Source organism: Sarcophilus harrisii, chromosome 4 (genome assembly GCF_902635505.1).
Source record: "Sarcophilus harrisii chromosome 4, mSarHar1.11, whole genome shotgun sequence".
NCBI classification, from domain to species: domain Eukaryota; kingdom Metazoa; phylum Chordata; class Mammalia; order Dasyuromorphia; family Dasyuridae; genus Sarcophilus; species Sarcophilus harrisii.
The window spans coordinates 22593815-22608101 of NC_045429.1; the positions used below are offsets into that span (position 1 = coordinate 22593815).

General features: G+C 58.2%; 1 protein-coding gene across 2 annotated transcripts in view; it reads right to left on the reverse strand.

The window, feature by feature from the left end:
- TCEANC2 (transcription elongation factor A N-terminal and central domain containing 2) overlaps window positions 1–14287 on the reverse strand; it is a 28611-nt gene that overhangs the window by 8129 nt on the left and 6195 nt on the right. For both annotated transcript variants that reach the window (XM_031969074.1, XM_023503868.2), the window contains exons 3-4: window positions 11702–11843; window positions 752–945 (exon numbers count right to left, since the gene is read on the reverse strand). In XM_031969074.1, coding sequence (XP_031824934.1) covers window positions 752–945; window positions 11702–11843 — 336 coding nt within the window. The remainder of the gene's footprint in view (window positions 1–751; window positions 946–11701; window positions 11844–14287) is intronic.

Sequence of the window (14287 nt, forward strand, 5' to 3'; positions counted from 1 at the left end):
GACAGACAATGAAGTCCCACGTTATTTTATCTTCCTCCTGCATGTGTCCCTATTAAAAAAGATCTTTTGCGGAGCACTGAGCCTATAATGAGTACTCCAGAGGACCACAGAACCTGTGTTGAAGAGTGTAGATGGCAAAGCCCTCAAGTCCCTGCTAGGCTCAAGGCCTCCCTGGACCACCTGTGCTCCAGACCATCTTTTGCACACATGCATCATGGGACACAAGGCTAGTTATTGGCTACTTGGTCCTCGGAACACCTTACAAATATAAGACAGGACTCAGTTTGGCCCAGGTGGCCTATTCTTGGACATGGTCTCCCTCCCTATTACACAGTTCATGTCTAATCCAGTGTTTCCAGAATTAATTGGGCCATGGGACACTTGTGGGAAAGGAACCCCTAACTGTGGTTAAAGCGGGGAAGTGTTGGGCAGCAGGACAGAATCTCTTTGGGACCAAGGTAGAATTTACAGGCTGTTACGTCTATTTTTGTACCCAAATTGCTGCCACCTAGTGATGATGCACTATCTATTTCACATTTGAAGTCACAAACGTGATTCTCATTGGGAAACACTATGCAAACCCCAATCTACATTGTACGGCCACCTGAACGATTCTGACGTGGGCAACGAAGCCTGTCTTGAAGGCCTGTTTCTGGATTCTGGCCGTAGACAGAGCCACCAAGTGCCAGGACCAGCTCGGAGTGGAGCAGCCCTTTGGGGGCCCTAAGGACAGGCGTAGCAGGGACCTTACCTCCAGTTCCAAAGCCTCCGACAGTAACTTCTGGGCATTTTTCCTGAACGCCTCAGTTTGGGGGTCGCTGCGGACTTCGATGGAGGGCTTGTCCGAATGCTTCTCGATGAACGTCTTCCACTCGGTGTAAACTTCGTGGGCAAGCCTGGCCACCTCGCCATCTGAATGTTTGCGCATCTTGTTCACAGTGTGACCTGGAAGAGAAGGACGGACATCTGTCAGGCTGCTCTTCTCTGGATGCCAGAGAAGAAGCCATTCAGACATCATCAAGGCCTCCATTCTGGAGGCGCAGAGGGCGGCCAAATGACCAGTCTCATTGGCACAGAGCGCCCCGTGCCCATTTTACAAAGAGCAGTCACCTCTCTAGGGAGTCAGACAACAGCAACAGAGAGGTTCAGCGGCCTTAACACTTCTCAGACAATTCTATGAGCACATTTTTACACCACCGAGTGATATCTTAATCTACCCAAGAGAAGCACGACATCTGAAAGCTGAGAACCGGGGGCCCTTTTCCCATCAGTCTCCTGGAGTGAAGGTCTTGTTCACCCCCACCAGAGGCCCCAGGCACTGCGCTGGGCAGGAGGAGGGTCCCCTAGAGGTTCTGCAGCCCGGAAAATCAGGCCTGAGGTTTGGAGCTTTTAGTCAGCTTCAGGGTCCTTTATAGTTGCAGGTGAGGGTGAGGGAGTGCCATGACCCAGGAGTTCAAATGATGGAGACCCTGGAGCCAGGATCCCAGGCCAGATGTTGCTAATTCAGCAGGCAAGTGCTGGGAAGCCAGAGTGCCGGGAAACATCCCAGAATGCAATGAAAACGATGCTACAGGAACTGAGCTCAACTGTGAGCCTAGTCCCCTTGCCTCCCCCCCCCCCCCCCCCCCCCCCCCCCCCCCCCCCCCCCCCCCCCCCCCCCCCCCCCCCCCCCCCCCCCCCCCCCCCCCCCCCCCCCCCCCCCCCCCCCCCCCCCCCCCCCCCCCCCCCCCCCCCCCCCCCCCCCCCCCCCCCCCCCCCCCCCCCCCCCCCCCCCCCCAAAAGCAAGGGCTTCGCTGCTTCCTACCCGGGTAACCCTGAGCAGACCTCTTTCCAGGCACCAATCCTTGGTAAAGGAGGAGAGAATCTGGACATTTCATATCCCCAGCGGTCAAACATTCAGGACCGCAAGAGCTGTGTCCAGAGCTCAGGGGTCAACACCAAACAGTACTTGACCTAACAGTGGCTGAGCCAGTGTCTGCCAGGAATGCCGCCTTTCTGAGAAACAAGGAACACTGGGATCCAGGAGAACTGATCTCTGGCGTCCCAGGAAGCAGGGAGGAAACGCATCAGCCTGAGACAGGAGGGGGCCGGCCCTGGCTCTCTCTGCTGACGGCCAGGCTTCCCTCTGGGATCTTCCTGTCCTCTACCCATCAGGGAGCAGAACGAGTGACAATGGGGGAAGCCCAAGCACCGGGAGCAGCCTCAGGAGGGGTGGGAGCCTTCTGAGGCGGAACTGAGAGGCCTAGAGCAGGTTCCAGAACGGGGGGCACAGCCCATGTCGGCTCTGTACTGGGTTCGGCGCCGGATGCCGCGGATAGGAAGGACAGGAGATGGCGTGCCGCCCACACACAAGCAGCCGAGCAGGATCACAGAAGCAGGGCTGGACCAGGCCTTGGAGATCCTCGGGTCCCCAATCTCCCCGTTACAAGTGAGCAAACTGAGGCTAAGCAATGTGACACGCGTCCTACATCCCTCAAGGAGTAAGATTTGAATCTGGGTCCCAATCTCCGAGCCAGTTTTTCTCTGCCCCTGGTATATGAAGGAACAATGAACCTCAGGTTTGGAGAAGAGCAGGCTTGGGCCTTTCCCCAGCCCAACAAAGCAGGATTATCTATGAAGGACTTAGGGGGATTAAAGGACAATGGAAGGAAGCTGGAAACACCCCAAAGAGGGGCAGCAACCTGGGCCTGGGGCTCTGGGACCCCAGGGTTCCCCTCTCCTGAGCCTACAGGCCCCTAGCGACTGCGCAGCTGTACCCCTTCCCTCCGAAGGCCTCAGAATGAAAAGGCTTCCAAGGGCTTTGGGGACAGAAGCAGGTGCTAGAGTCCATGGGACCACGGTTCAGGTCCAAGTCTGGAGGCAGGAGGGGCCTCCTTGTGGCAGGCTGGGTCCTGGCCCCTGAGACCACAGGGAAACACCAACCTACACACAGCTGTCAGGCCCCTCTTCTCTGGGAGGACCCAATCCGCATATGGGGGGCTGCGAGAGCCGCCGAGCAGGATGGAGGGAGCCTCGACCACATCCCGGAACATCAGGGACAATCTCTACAGAGAATCTACCACTGGAAGGGGAGCCAACTGCCCCAAGCAAAGATGCGGCAGCCCAGAGCCCGCCCAGCCTTGTGACTGCAGGTTAGGTGCTCCCTGCCTCCATGAGGGAAGGACAAGGAGGGCCCAGCCCGATGACTTTCCTGCTGCCTGCAGGATCTCTGCCTGGTGCCCCCAGCCCCTCCTAACGGAGCCCCCTCCTGATTTTGTCTCCTGACACTTTTCTCCCTCCCCCCCAGACCCCAGGCTCCTGGACGTCCCCCACAAACCCCTCCATCTCTAGTTGCCAGCCCTTTGCACTGGCTGCCCTCCAGGCTGGAACGCTCCCGCTCCATCTCCACCTCTGGCTTTCTTGGCTTTGCAATCAGTCTTGCCCGGCTCTCCTCAACCTTGTCTGTTATTTCTAACTTAGCCTCTACCTCGTTTGCATTTATTTCTGCCGTTCCCCCCACCAGACTGGGAAATCCTTGGCAGCCATGACTGCTTTTGCCTTTCTTTGTATCATTAGCATGTGGGACGGTGCTGGGCACACGGTAGGGGCTTCATAAATCCCCCTGCTCAATTCAGAAGTCACAAGAAACCAGGAAAGGAAACTCACTGAATGTCTCCCGTGCTCCTGCCCCTCTCCCCCACACCAAGGGAAATCTCTCTTGCTCCAATGTCTCGTCATAAGTTGCTACGACTTGTCACACATTTATCTCAATCTCCCCGTACATCAGAGTCTACTTATTTTCAGTTTGAAAGCAATTATTAAGTGCTTACTATTTGCTGTTTAAAAAATCGAAACCCATCTCTTCCCTTGAGGAAACTGCATCAGAAGGGAGGCCCCGGGACTCCAATTAGGGGAGCAAAGGGGAACCAGGAAGGCCTCCTGGAAGACGTGAGATTTAAGCTGAGTCTGGAAGGAAACTGGGGGCCTTGAGGTGAGGATGAGGAGGGAGGCAGGTGGTACAAAGGCTGGGGGAGGAGCCTTGAGTTTGAGGCTCCTCTGCTGGAAGCCATGTGGCTGGACTGCAGAAACATTCCTATTAGGCAGTAAAGGGGAGGGGGAACGGCCCCATGCCTCTCTTTGCAACCTTCTGGGTCTAGAACTTAGTAGTGTTTGAACTGAATAATGTGCATCCAACCACAATTATTAAGCACCTGCTCTGTGCCAGGCCTTGTGCCAGCAACCAAAGAAATACCTACAGGGGCAGAAACAACCCAGCTCGCAGAAGGGAACATTCAAGCGGAGGAGACGAGAGGCAGCTCCTGCCCACGCACCGGGGAGCAGCTGCGTCAGGAAGGGGACGTGCACGCAAAAGAAGACGGCTGTCCCAGAAGCCATGGCGGGCCGGCTGACTTCAGAAAAGCCCAAAAGGAGCACCCTGACTGTCATCCCCTGGGGAAACTGAGGCACAGAATCACGAGGTGAGGGCCCAGCTCGCTCAGAAGTAGGCATGACCCCCCCCAGGGCCCTGACCACTCCGCTGAGGGCTGAGTCTGCCCCGATCTCCCCCCCAGGTGATCGGTTTCCTTTGGGAGCTCGGCGCTGGGTGAGTGGGGGTGGGGTGGGAACGGGGGCAGGACTGACGGCAAGTGGATGAGCCAAGCCCAAAATGCCTCCCCACATACCCTTGGCGCCCTGTCAAATTTCTACAGGATTTTCTTTAAAAAGTACATGACCTGGCCTCAGAAGGAGGGGGAAGTGGACAAAGCCTGAGGTCGGGGTCACGGGAGAGCAGCCAAACCAGAAGAAAAACAGAAGTTATGGCAGCGGGACATGGGACGGTTCGGGGGTTGGGATCCAGCCTCCAGGCCTGGTGCTCAGTGGGCCCTTCATAATCGCTCCCTCTCTGGTTCCCAACTTCTCCGTCAGCAGTCCTCCAGCCACTCTGCTCAGAAGCCTCAGGGTCACCTGTTTCCCTCCCTCTCCAGCCCCGCTTTTCCATATGTGGGAGGCGGGTGGCAGGCATGGGTGCTCAGGGAGGACCAGCAGCTTCACTCACCCCCTGCCCCCGGTGCCTCTGGGACACGGGCAGCGGCCACACCCCAGCCTCAGCAGGCAGGCTAACCCAGGCAGGTGCTGGGCCTCAAATCCACCGGTGAGCTAGGGGTGAGCAGAATGGCTGGTGAGCACGACTCGGTCCAAAGCCATGAGGGCGGCTGACACGGGCACATGGCAAGCTGGGTCGGCTACGTGGGAGGCAAGGCCTTGTTCCACCACCGGACTTCCGTGGCTCACGAAGAGAAAGGAGGCTGAGCCTTTGGGCCACCTCACTTCAGTCCAACTCAAACACCAAGATGTCCCTGATGTCATGGGCAATGTCCCTGGTGGTCTTCAAAATGGGGGGTGAGCAGCACCACACCGAGGGCTCCTCCCCAAATCTCGAAAGTACTCCTTCCCTCTGTCCTGGCAGCGCATCAGACGCTCACGGAGGGACAGCAGGGCAGCAGGACGCTCGTGAAGATGCCGACAGCACCAGGCAGCACCTTCAGTTCCACAGAGAATCATGCTGAGGACAGACCGATAGGGCCGTCCCCGCTTTACGCCATCAGTTCTCTCGGGTCTCTCTTCTGATCAGTGCTTTGGATGGTTTTGCTCTTTTGTCACTGAGCCCACAGAGCCAGGGAGCAGGAATTAAGATCATGCACCTCGGGAACACCGAGAACACCGGCTGGTCCCTGTCCTCCCAGAGAATGCCGCGGAATCGCCACCTGCCCCTCTACAACCCACGCTGCCTCTTGACTGCGGGCATCCGAGGCCATTAGGGTGGTTTTTCCTGGGGCTCTGGGAGTCATCCATATGTGTTCCAGGACCCAGCAGGGAGGAGGAGAGGCTGTGGCTGATTCCCTGAGTCTTCCCCAAACCTGCGAGGCAGATACGCAGACACCAATGTGCCCATTTCACAGCTCAGACAGGCTAGGGGCCAGAAGACAAGAAGCCAAAGAAAGCGAACTGTTCCAAAGAAGGGCTCACCTTTCAAATCGCCTTTGAATGGCAACACGTAACTGTGTCATTCGAAGTGGACGCTGCCCTCCCATGATGTGGGTGAGGGGGGCGTAGGGGACGAGGTCACCAAAGGGGTGCCTCCAGGTCTGTCCACCCCTGGACATGACTCCCTGAGAAAAGGGAGACCTCCAGGAGGGGAACTCCAGCCCATTGGTGGAAACCTGCTTCTCTGTAATTCTACCCTCAGCTGTGTCATCCAAAGCTATCACATAACCAAGAGGCTTTCTGATTGGTCAAGACCAGACCCGGATGTGGACTAAGAAAATGAGATCCATGCGCTGGGCTGTCCATCTGGGAGCCCCAGAAGAGGGGGCTTGAGGGCTCCTGAGGGGCCAAGCGGGGTGAGGGACCTCTGGTCATCCCCTCCAAGGGGTCCGAGGCACATGGAACTGGGACAAGGGGGCAGGGAGGCACGGGGACCCAGGACTGATCCCAGGACCCAGCAGCCAACAAGGCCAGAATCTCTGGCTGTTCCTGCCTATCTACGGACTGGGCGGCCCTCTGCGGGTCAAAGGTCTCAATGTCCTCCTGGACCAAGCCTGGGAGGCTGCTCTTTCCTGGAGCCCATGGGGAGAGCAGGGGGCAGGAGGTGGGGGAGGATCCTTGCTGTGACCACTGCACCAGTTACCCAGCCCCCACCCAGACCTCAGGAACCCCAATTCCTCCGAGCCCTTGGACTTCAGTGACGAGCCAGCTCAGTGCGGCCAGGGCGGGTCCGGGCCAAGGTCAAGGCCATGGCCAGCCCAGCAGCTTTCCAAGTGGCCGGCCGGCCTGAGCTCAGGCCGCCTCCTTTCCTTTGAATTCCGGGCCCATCAGAGGCAGCCTGGATTCCATTCGGGAGCTAACCCAGACGTTTTACAGAGATGCACAAGGCGGCCGACAGCAGAGCTGGCCATCCCCATCAACAGGGCTCTGAGCACCCCGCCATGACCCTCCCAGACCCCTCCTCTCTGGGCCAGGCCGGCCCCTGTCTTCACCTATGGAGGCCGAGTGCCCCCTGGTGGCCACAGTCTAGGACAGCTGCAGAGCCAGGCTCCTTCCAGCCCTGGGTGTTTCCAGGAGCCATTCTTGAGCAGTGAGGGGAGTGGGGAGGGAGGGGAGCGGTGACTGCAGCCCCCTGGTCGGACCTCCTCAAACAAGAGGCCCGAAGAAGGCAGGAAGTCTGGGTATCAAAATCAGAGGCAGCCAGGCCTTGGAGATGGAAGACCAAAAGATGAACATCCCTGGGGGAGGCGTGGGGAGGGGGCAACACTGGAGACCATCTGGGTTAGCCCTGCCCCACTTCACAGAAGGGGAAATCAAGGCCAGATAAAGGGAGCGGCCCCAGACCCACAGCATGTTAGGGGCAGTGCGGCCCGGCGCTCCGAATGCTCCGAACTCCCAACTGCGGCCGCTTTCCTCGTGCCGATCCGGCACAACCAGTTCTGAGCCCCTCCTACCCATGAGGCCCCACTGGTCGTCCTGGGGAGGCTGCGGAGGAGCTAGTGGGCCCAGGGCCCAGGCCGCCTCTGCTTGGCTCAGGAGGAAACTGGCCCTTCAGCGGGAGCCAGCACCACATTGGGAAAGCCGAGGGGGGCCGAGGAGATGGAGAAACTCAAGGTGGGGGCCCCCCGAGCCTGGGAGGAGAAGGAGACGGGGCAGGGCAAGAGGAAGGGAGCGAGGCGAGATAAGGGAGGCCCCAAGGGTGGGCAGCCTCAAAGCGGGCCGAAATTGCAGCATCAGATTCGGGCTTGACATAAAGGAAGACATTGGACAATAAGCCAATCGAAAGCAGCCTGGGCTCTCTCTAGGGGCTCCAAGATGGCAGCCGCTTAAAGCCCATTGTCTTCACTCTATGGATGTCTGGAGTGCTCTGGAGACGTCAGGGCGAAGGCCCCACGAGCGGGCCGTGCCCTGGGCTTGGCGGAACAATGACCCTTTGCGGTCTGGATGATCTCAGCCCCTGGCAGAGGGCGTCGCTTGGACCAGCACCAGGTGTTCGGCGCCCTCTAGTTCCCAGGGACCCGGAAGCCCGGGTTTGCAGCCCACAGTCATTAATCACTTCTCCTGCCTTGCTCACGATCTCTGCTCCGTTGCAGGCAACTGAACCCAAGTGGGGGCCTCCTGTGCCCACCGCTAACTCAACCTGGAGACTCCCCCAGGACCCAGGAACAACCCAAGCAAGCCGGGCCTGGGGACCTGCTCCTCCCGGCCTAAGGATGATGTCACAGTCCGGCCCACTTAGGCTGGCAAGCTCTCCTTACATTTAGTCCTCCCTCGCAGGGTTCCCTGCCTGCAGGTCATCTTCCTTACTCTGAAATACATCAGGCAACTTCTCGGGGTCCTGACACCCCAGCTCCAGCCATTCCCAGGTTAAAGGGGATTGGGAAATCCTGCAGACACAATTTAAAAGTCAGTGACATGGTCAGGAAGTGCTGGAAGCAGGATCTGCGTTCGGATCCTCCTGCCTTCTCTCCCCGGGACGGCACTGCCTCCACACTGCTCCAAGTCTTCTAGGAGACCCCTCTTGGTCTGGGGATGCGGGGGATGGTCCTTGCTCAGCTGGAAGGGGCAGGTGGTTCATTCCCCAGAATCCTCCTCATACCTCAGAGAAGAAGGCAGGAAGTGGGATTATTGGGAAACTGAGCCTCAAAGGTGGTGGGCCCATCACGACAGAACCGCAGGGAGGTCATGGAGGCTGAGGACTGAGAGAAGGCTGCTGGGAGATCATGGACGCTGGAGAAAAGCCAGCAGGACACTGTCTCCCAGGCCTCTGGCAGGGAACGCCCAGCAGCTTTTGATGCCCCCACCAAGGCTGGCCCCGACAGGCCCAAAACCACCACGCTTCCTGAGGGCTTGGAGGCTGATGGCCCGTGGCTCCCAGGGAGGTTTTCTCCAGCCCTGAATCTTGACCCCTCACTCTTCCGGCTTTCTCCCGCTCATGCTTCCTGCCAGGCCCTGACCCAGACGACTCCCACCACCACTGCCCTGCCACTAAGTGGCCCCTGTAAGGAGGAAGCTGGAGAAGACCTTCTCATCGCTGGGCCCTTTATGAATCCTGATTCACTAAATCCCGGAGGCCATTCACTGAGCCATCATTCGGACACCTTCCTGACCACCTCCCCCTCCACACCCCTCATGCACGGGGGGTCCAGTCCACCCCATTTTCTCCAGCAGGTCACCCCTTCCCCCATCCCCATTCTCTGTCTCCTGGCTGCTTCCCTGCTAACTCCAAACCTGTGCTCTCTGGGCCCATCGCCTCAAGAGGTGTCCCCCCAAATCCGTGGGCAGCTGGTGTGGTGGACAGAGAGCCAGGCCTAGAATCATTTCTGGCCTCCCACTGTCTCAACCTGTGGGACTTTGGGCTAGTTACATAACCTCTGGCTGCCTCAGTTTCCTCAACTGTAAAATAGGGATAATAACAGCACTACCTCTTGCAGAATAGCAGGGAACCTTTGTTTCTGGCACACAGTAGGTGCTCTATAAATGTCAGTTACCATTACCGTTATTTTTTTCTACCACACTTTTCCTGACCAGACTCCGGAGGCCACTATAACCAGTGCCTCGGCTCCTTCCTCTCTCTTCTCTCTGCAGGCTGGCTTCCAGTTTCCTCATTCCACCACAAGGGCTCGCAACCCAAGGCCTCCGCTCGGGGCTCCCACTTCTCGGCCTCCGCTCCTGGATACGCTTCCCTTCCCTGGAGGTTTTCGGACACCTTTTCTCGTGGGTCTCCTCCCACCTGTCTCACAGGTGACCACAGGCATCTCCTGAGGCTCTGGCCTGGATCTCGGCAGCTCCCGTAGATTCACTATCATCTCTATACTGATTTTTCAATCCAACTTCAATCAATTTTTCAATCAGTTTTCAAATTGACTTCTCCAGTCCTGACCTCTCTGCTGACCCGGCACCCCCGATATCTCAAACCAGATGTCCCCCAGATACCAAATGGGTCATAGTTTTCCCTCAACCCCTCTCCTCCTCCAAACCTCTGTTACTGTCAAAACCACCATTCCCCCAGTCCCTGGGACGCCCAAACCAGGGTTCCTCCTGGACTCTTTCCTACGTCACCCCTGGCACCCCGGCTGTTGCCAAGGCCTCCTTCTCTCCCAATGCTGCTGCCCCGCCCTCGTGCCAGGACTACTGTAATAATGGGAGAGGGGACCTTCCAGGTCATCCCCCAATGAGCTGTGGCTCTGAGCCCTCATTTGCCATATCCCCTCAATCACCTCCAGGAACAAACACTAGATACGCTCCCTAACCCAGGCCCCTCCTACCTTTCCAGGCTTCCTATGCCTTAGTTCCCTGCCCCTTTCAAGCAACTGGCCTCCGGCCGTCCTTAGCCATGACCCTCCATCTCCAGCCTCTGAGCACATTCTCCGCCTGAGCCCCACGCCAGGAATGGCTCCCTCCTCCTCTCTGCCTCCCAGCGGCTTCCCCAGCCTCCAGATCCAGCTCCAATCCCGTCTTCCACCAGAGGCCTTTTCCCAGGCTCCTTGCTGTCAGGGCCTTCGCCTGGGGCCGCCCCATTTCGCCTGTGTATGTCCTGACCGCAGATTTATGTTTTCTGTCTCATTAGATGGTGAGCAGGACCCTGCAGTTATTTTTACCTTTCTCTGTATCCAAAGCATGTAGCCCAGTCCTGGGCACATGGGAGGCTTTTAACAAGTGCTTGTTGACTGACTGATTGATGTTCTCTGTCTTCAAGTCAAAGAATCAATAGATTTAAAGCTGGAAAACTCCCCCATCATCAAGTACAACCCTTTGTGTTTGGCAGCAGGGCCTCAGGACCGGGCCCCATTCCCTGCTTTTCTGCTTCTTTAAGAAACATTCCCAAGGCCTAGACTGTTTGGGGCCTCAGTTTCTTTCTCTGGAAAATGAGGCTTTAGATTGCATTGATCACTAAAGTTGAAGGGAGGAAGGAAGGAAGGAGGGAGAGAGAGAGGAAGGAAGGACTTATTAAGCTCCTACTATGTGCCAGGCACAGTCCTATTTCATCTTACTCTCACAACAGCCCTTAGAAGGCAGATGCTTATTTTACAGATGAGGAAACTGAGGCAAAGGGGAGGTGAGTGGCCTGGCGAGGGTCCCTCAGCAACGTCACAGGCTTTGTGCTCTGTGCACGAGGCGGCATCCAGCTGCTCTAAATCCCGTGGCCCCAGCCCTGCTCTTGCATTTCAGTAAGATAAGGGGTGACAGGGGGGAAGGCCGGCGCAGGAGGAAGGAGGAAGGAGGAAGCAGTGGAGGCAGACGGGCAGGCCCTGGGCTAGGCCATACGTGAGGCGCTGCTGGGGAAGTGAAGAGGCCGTCTGGGCTTGGGGAGCCCCGAGGCAGAAGAGAGTGGGGCAAGAACAGCTGCAGAAAGCTGCCCAGTTTGACTGGGATATAAGCTGCAGGGAAGTTTGACATGAGGCTGGAACAGGATCAGGAAGGATCGAGTGTCTGGATGGAGACCGATGGCTTTGCCGGCAGGTGGGTGAGGGGCACTGGCACCAGACGCCCACCCTGTGCTGACCCTCCCTTTGTGCTGCCATTCTAGATGCTGCACAGAGAGAGCGCCAGGGTCTGCTCCGCGGCCTACCATCATGGCCGCCGTATTACTGCTCATTGATCAGCCTGTGACCCCCCGCTTTGGGCCACTGGCTGCTGACGCAGACGGAGCCGCCTGGCCACCACGCGCACCTACCTATCTTGGTGGACTTCAGCACGTCCTTGGAGGGCAGCTTCTTCTTTAACTCGCGTAAGGCTTCCATTAGGTTTTCTTGGGGCTGCCCGGGAAGCTCCAACACCCCCTTCCACCTTCTGATGTCTTCAAGCACCACCACTCTCTGGGAAAGAGAACAAGCGGGAAAATGAGGTCATCACTGGAATGACGTCTGCCTTCAGCTGAGCCGGCCAGAAGCCCCTAACAACAGGCGGGTCCTCGTCACCACCCAGCAGGAAGAAGGCGGATCTGCAAGAGGGGGCACTCAGCAAGGGTCACTCAGCAAGGGGTATGGGAGGGCACTCAGCAGGGAGTATGGGGGCACTCAGCAAGGGTTGCAAGGGGCACTCAGTAGGCGGTACGGGGGCATTCAACAGGGGGCACTCAGTAGGCGGTAGAGGGGGCACTCAGCAGAGGGTGCAGGGAGTCAGGGAGGAGAGGGAGAATTCACTAGAGCAAGTGAACCCCAAGGAAACCCCTGGACATCTCCCCCAGGCCACCCTCTGGGCTGCAGAATGCCCATTTCATACCAAGCCTGGAGGTTTCTAAGATTCCCAAAACCCCAAGCTTTCCAATCCAGAGGCCAAACCCTGGATCCAAAAGAACCCCATTCCATCAGAGCCAAGCAGGTTCTCCCTCTCTAAGTACCCGCAGAGACCTCTCAAAGGCCCCCAAGCCTTCAGTTCTCCAAGTTGGACATCCCCATTCCATTCACCAAGGCCCTCACTGGGGTGCCCCCTCTCTAGTTTGTCAACAGAATAAGGCCAGAACAGAAGCAGCAGGACCTGTACCCCCTGCTGAGTGCCCCCAGGAGGGGCTAGCAGGTCCTCCCCCTCCTCACACAGGAGGCCAGCAGGTGCTCCCCTCCTCACACAGGACAGCAGGTGCTCCCCCTCCTCACACAGGAGGCCAGCAGGTGCTCCCCCTCCTCACACAGGAGGCCAGCAGGTGCTCCCCTCCTCACACAGGAGGCCAGCAGGTGCTCTTCCTCCTCACACAGGAGGCCAGCAGGTGCTCCCTGTGCTCCTAGAGTTTACACACCTATGGGAGCTGGAAGGAGGGCTGGGGAGCCGGGGAGAGAGAAGGCGGCTGCCAAGGAGACATCAGAGAAGTGAGTGGAGAGGGGATGAACCAGCAAACTGGGTCCTCTTAAAAGGAGGCCAGGCCAAGGGCATCACCAACCAGGAGCGGCGCCTCAGGGCAGGAGCTGGTGGGGGCGGGGGCCTTGCCCAGGCCTAGAACTGGGCTCCAACACTGGGGAGCTGGGGGAGCTCAAACAAGTCGGAGAGTCGTATTAAGCTTCCTCTGGGGGCCAAGCCCAGCCCCAGCGCACACAGCAGCCCCTGAGCTTGAGACTGCCATTCTAGAGGGTGGAGACCATACAGAGCTAGAAGCAGGAGGAAGCAGGGGCCAGGGCAGCAAACACCTGGCACCTGGGCACAGAAGAGTCCCTGAGGATCCGCCTAAGGGCACCTGTCAATAAGCTGGAAAAGGAGTTCTCCCAAGAGCAAGGCCGATCTGCAGACCCCAAGGGCTCCATGGAAGGTCGGGAGGGCAGCTCCCAAGCCAGAGGGTTCCCATAGGAAGAACTGCCACCTGGGGGTCCTGGCCAGTCCTAAGGCTCATGGACCAGGGTCTGAGGTAAGGTGATTTCCAGGGGGTAGAGGGGCACTGGACATGCCACCCCTGGCTCTCTCAGGCCTTCCAGCTTGGCTAGGCCACAGTTCGTTGGGGAGGAAGCCCCTTCTCCCGGGGAGCTTCCCCATTGACAGCTGCAGGCCAACATTCCGGGGCCGGCTGCTGCTCTTGGAATTCCTGGGCCCAACAGCCAATGAGTAACGGTTGGCCAGCAGTTGGTGATGGTGAGGAGGAAGGCAGGCCCTTTCCGGCAGCCTCGGCTCTGCCCCCGGGACTGGCGCTGCCTGGCAGTTACTGAGTCACGTGGCTGGCGTTTCCTGACACGGTGAGGAGCCACGCACGGGCCCAGCTTCTCTCCAGCCTTCCTCTACTTCAGCCCTCATCCCAAATGGCTCTTGGGCACCGGCTCCGGGGGAGGCTCCTCTCTGAGGGACCCACCACCCGCATGTGGGTACCAAGGTAGCGGCGGCACTGGGTGGCTCTTCTCCTGCCCTGGGGGAAGCTCCTGGGTCCCACGCCACCTCCCAGCTGCCCTTTCGAGCAACATTCTCCTCCATGCTTCTTAGGTAGACCAAGACCAGAGAAGGTAGGGCCTGCTGGGTGCGTCACTCAGCCCCCTTTAGCCCCCTTTGACCTGGGGTCATGTACAAGTTTCATTTGTCAGCCAAGGGGGCGTCCTCAACGTGCAAACCTCCCAGAGGTGGCAAGAGAAGTGGGTTCTACCAATGGCTTTTGTCCTGGGGCAGAGCCCTGGAAGAGCTTCCCCAGCCCAACCCCACCCTCTCCCACCTCTTCAATTTGGGACTCACTGTTTGAACTGATGTGCCAGCACGATGCCCTGCCTTTGCCAGCAACTAGCCTCAGCCCCTCCACCAGGCACTTTTCGCCCAAGCGGGTTTTATTTTAACCTGGTACAGGACAGCATTTGCC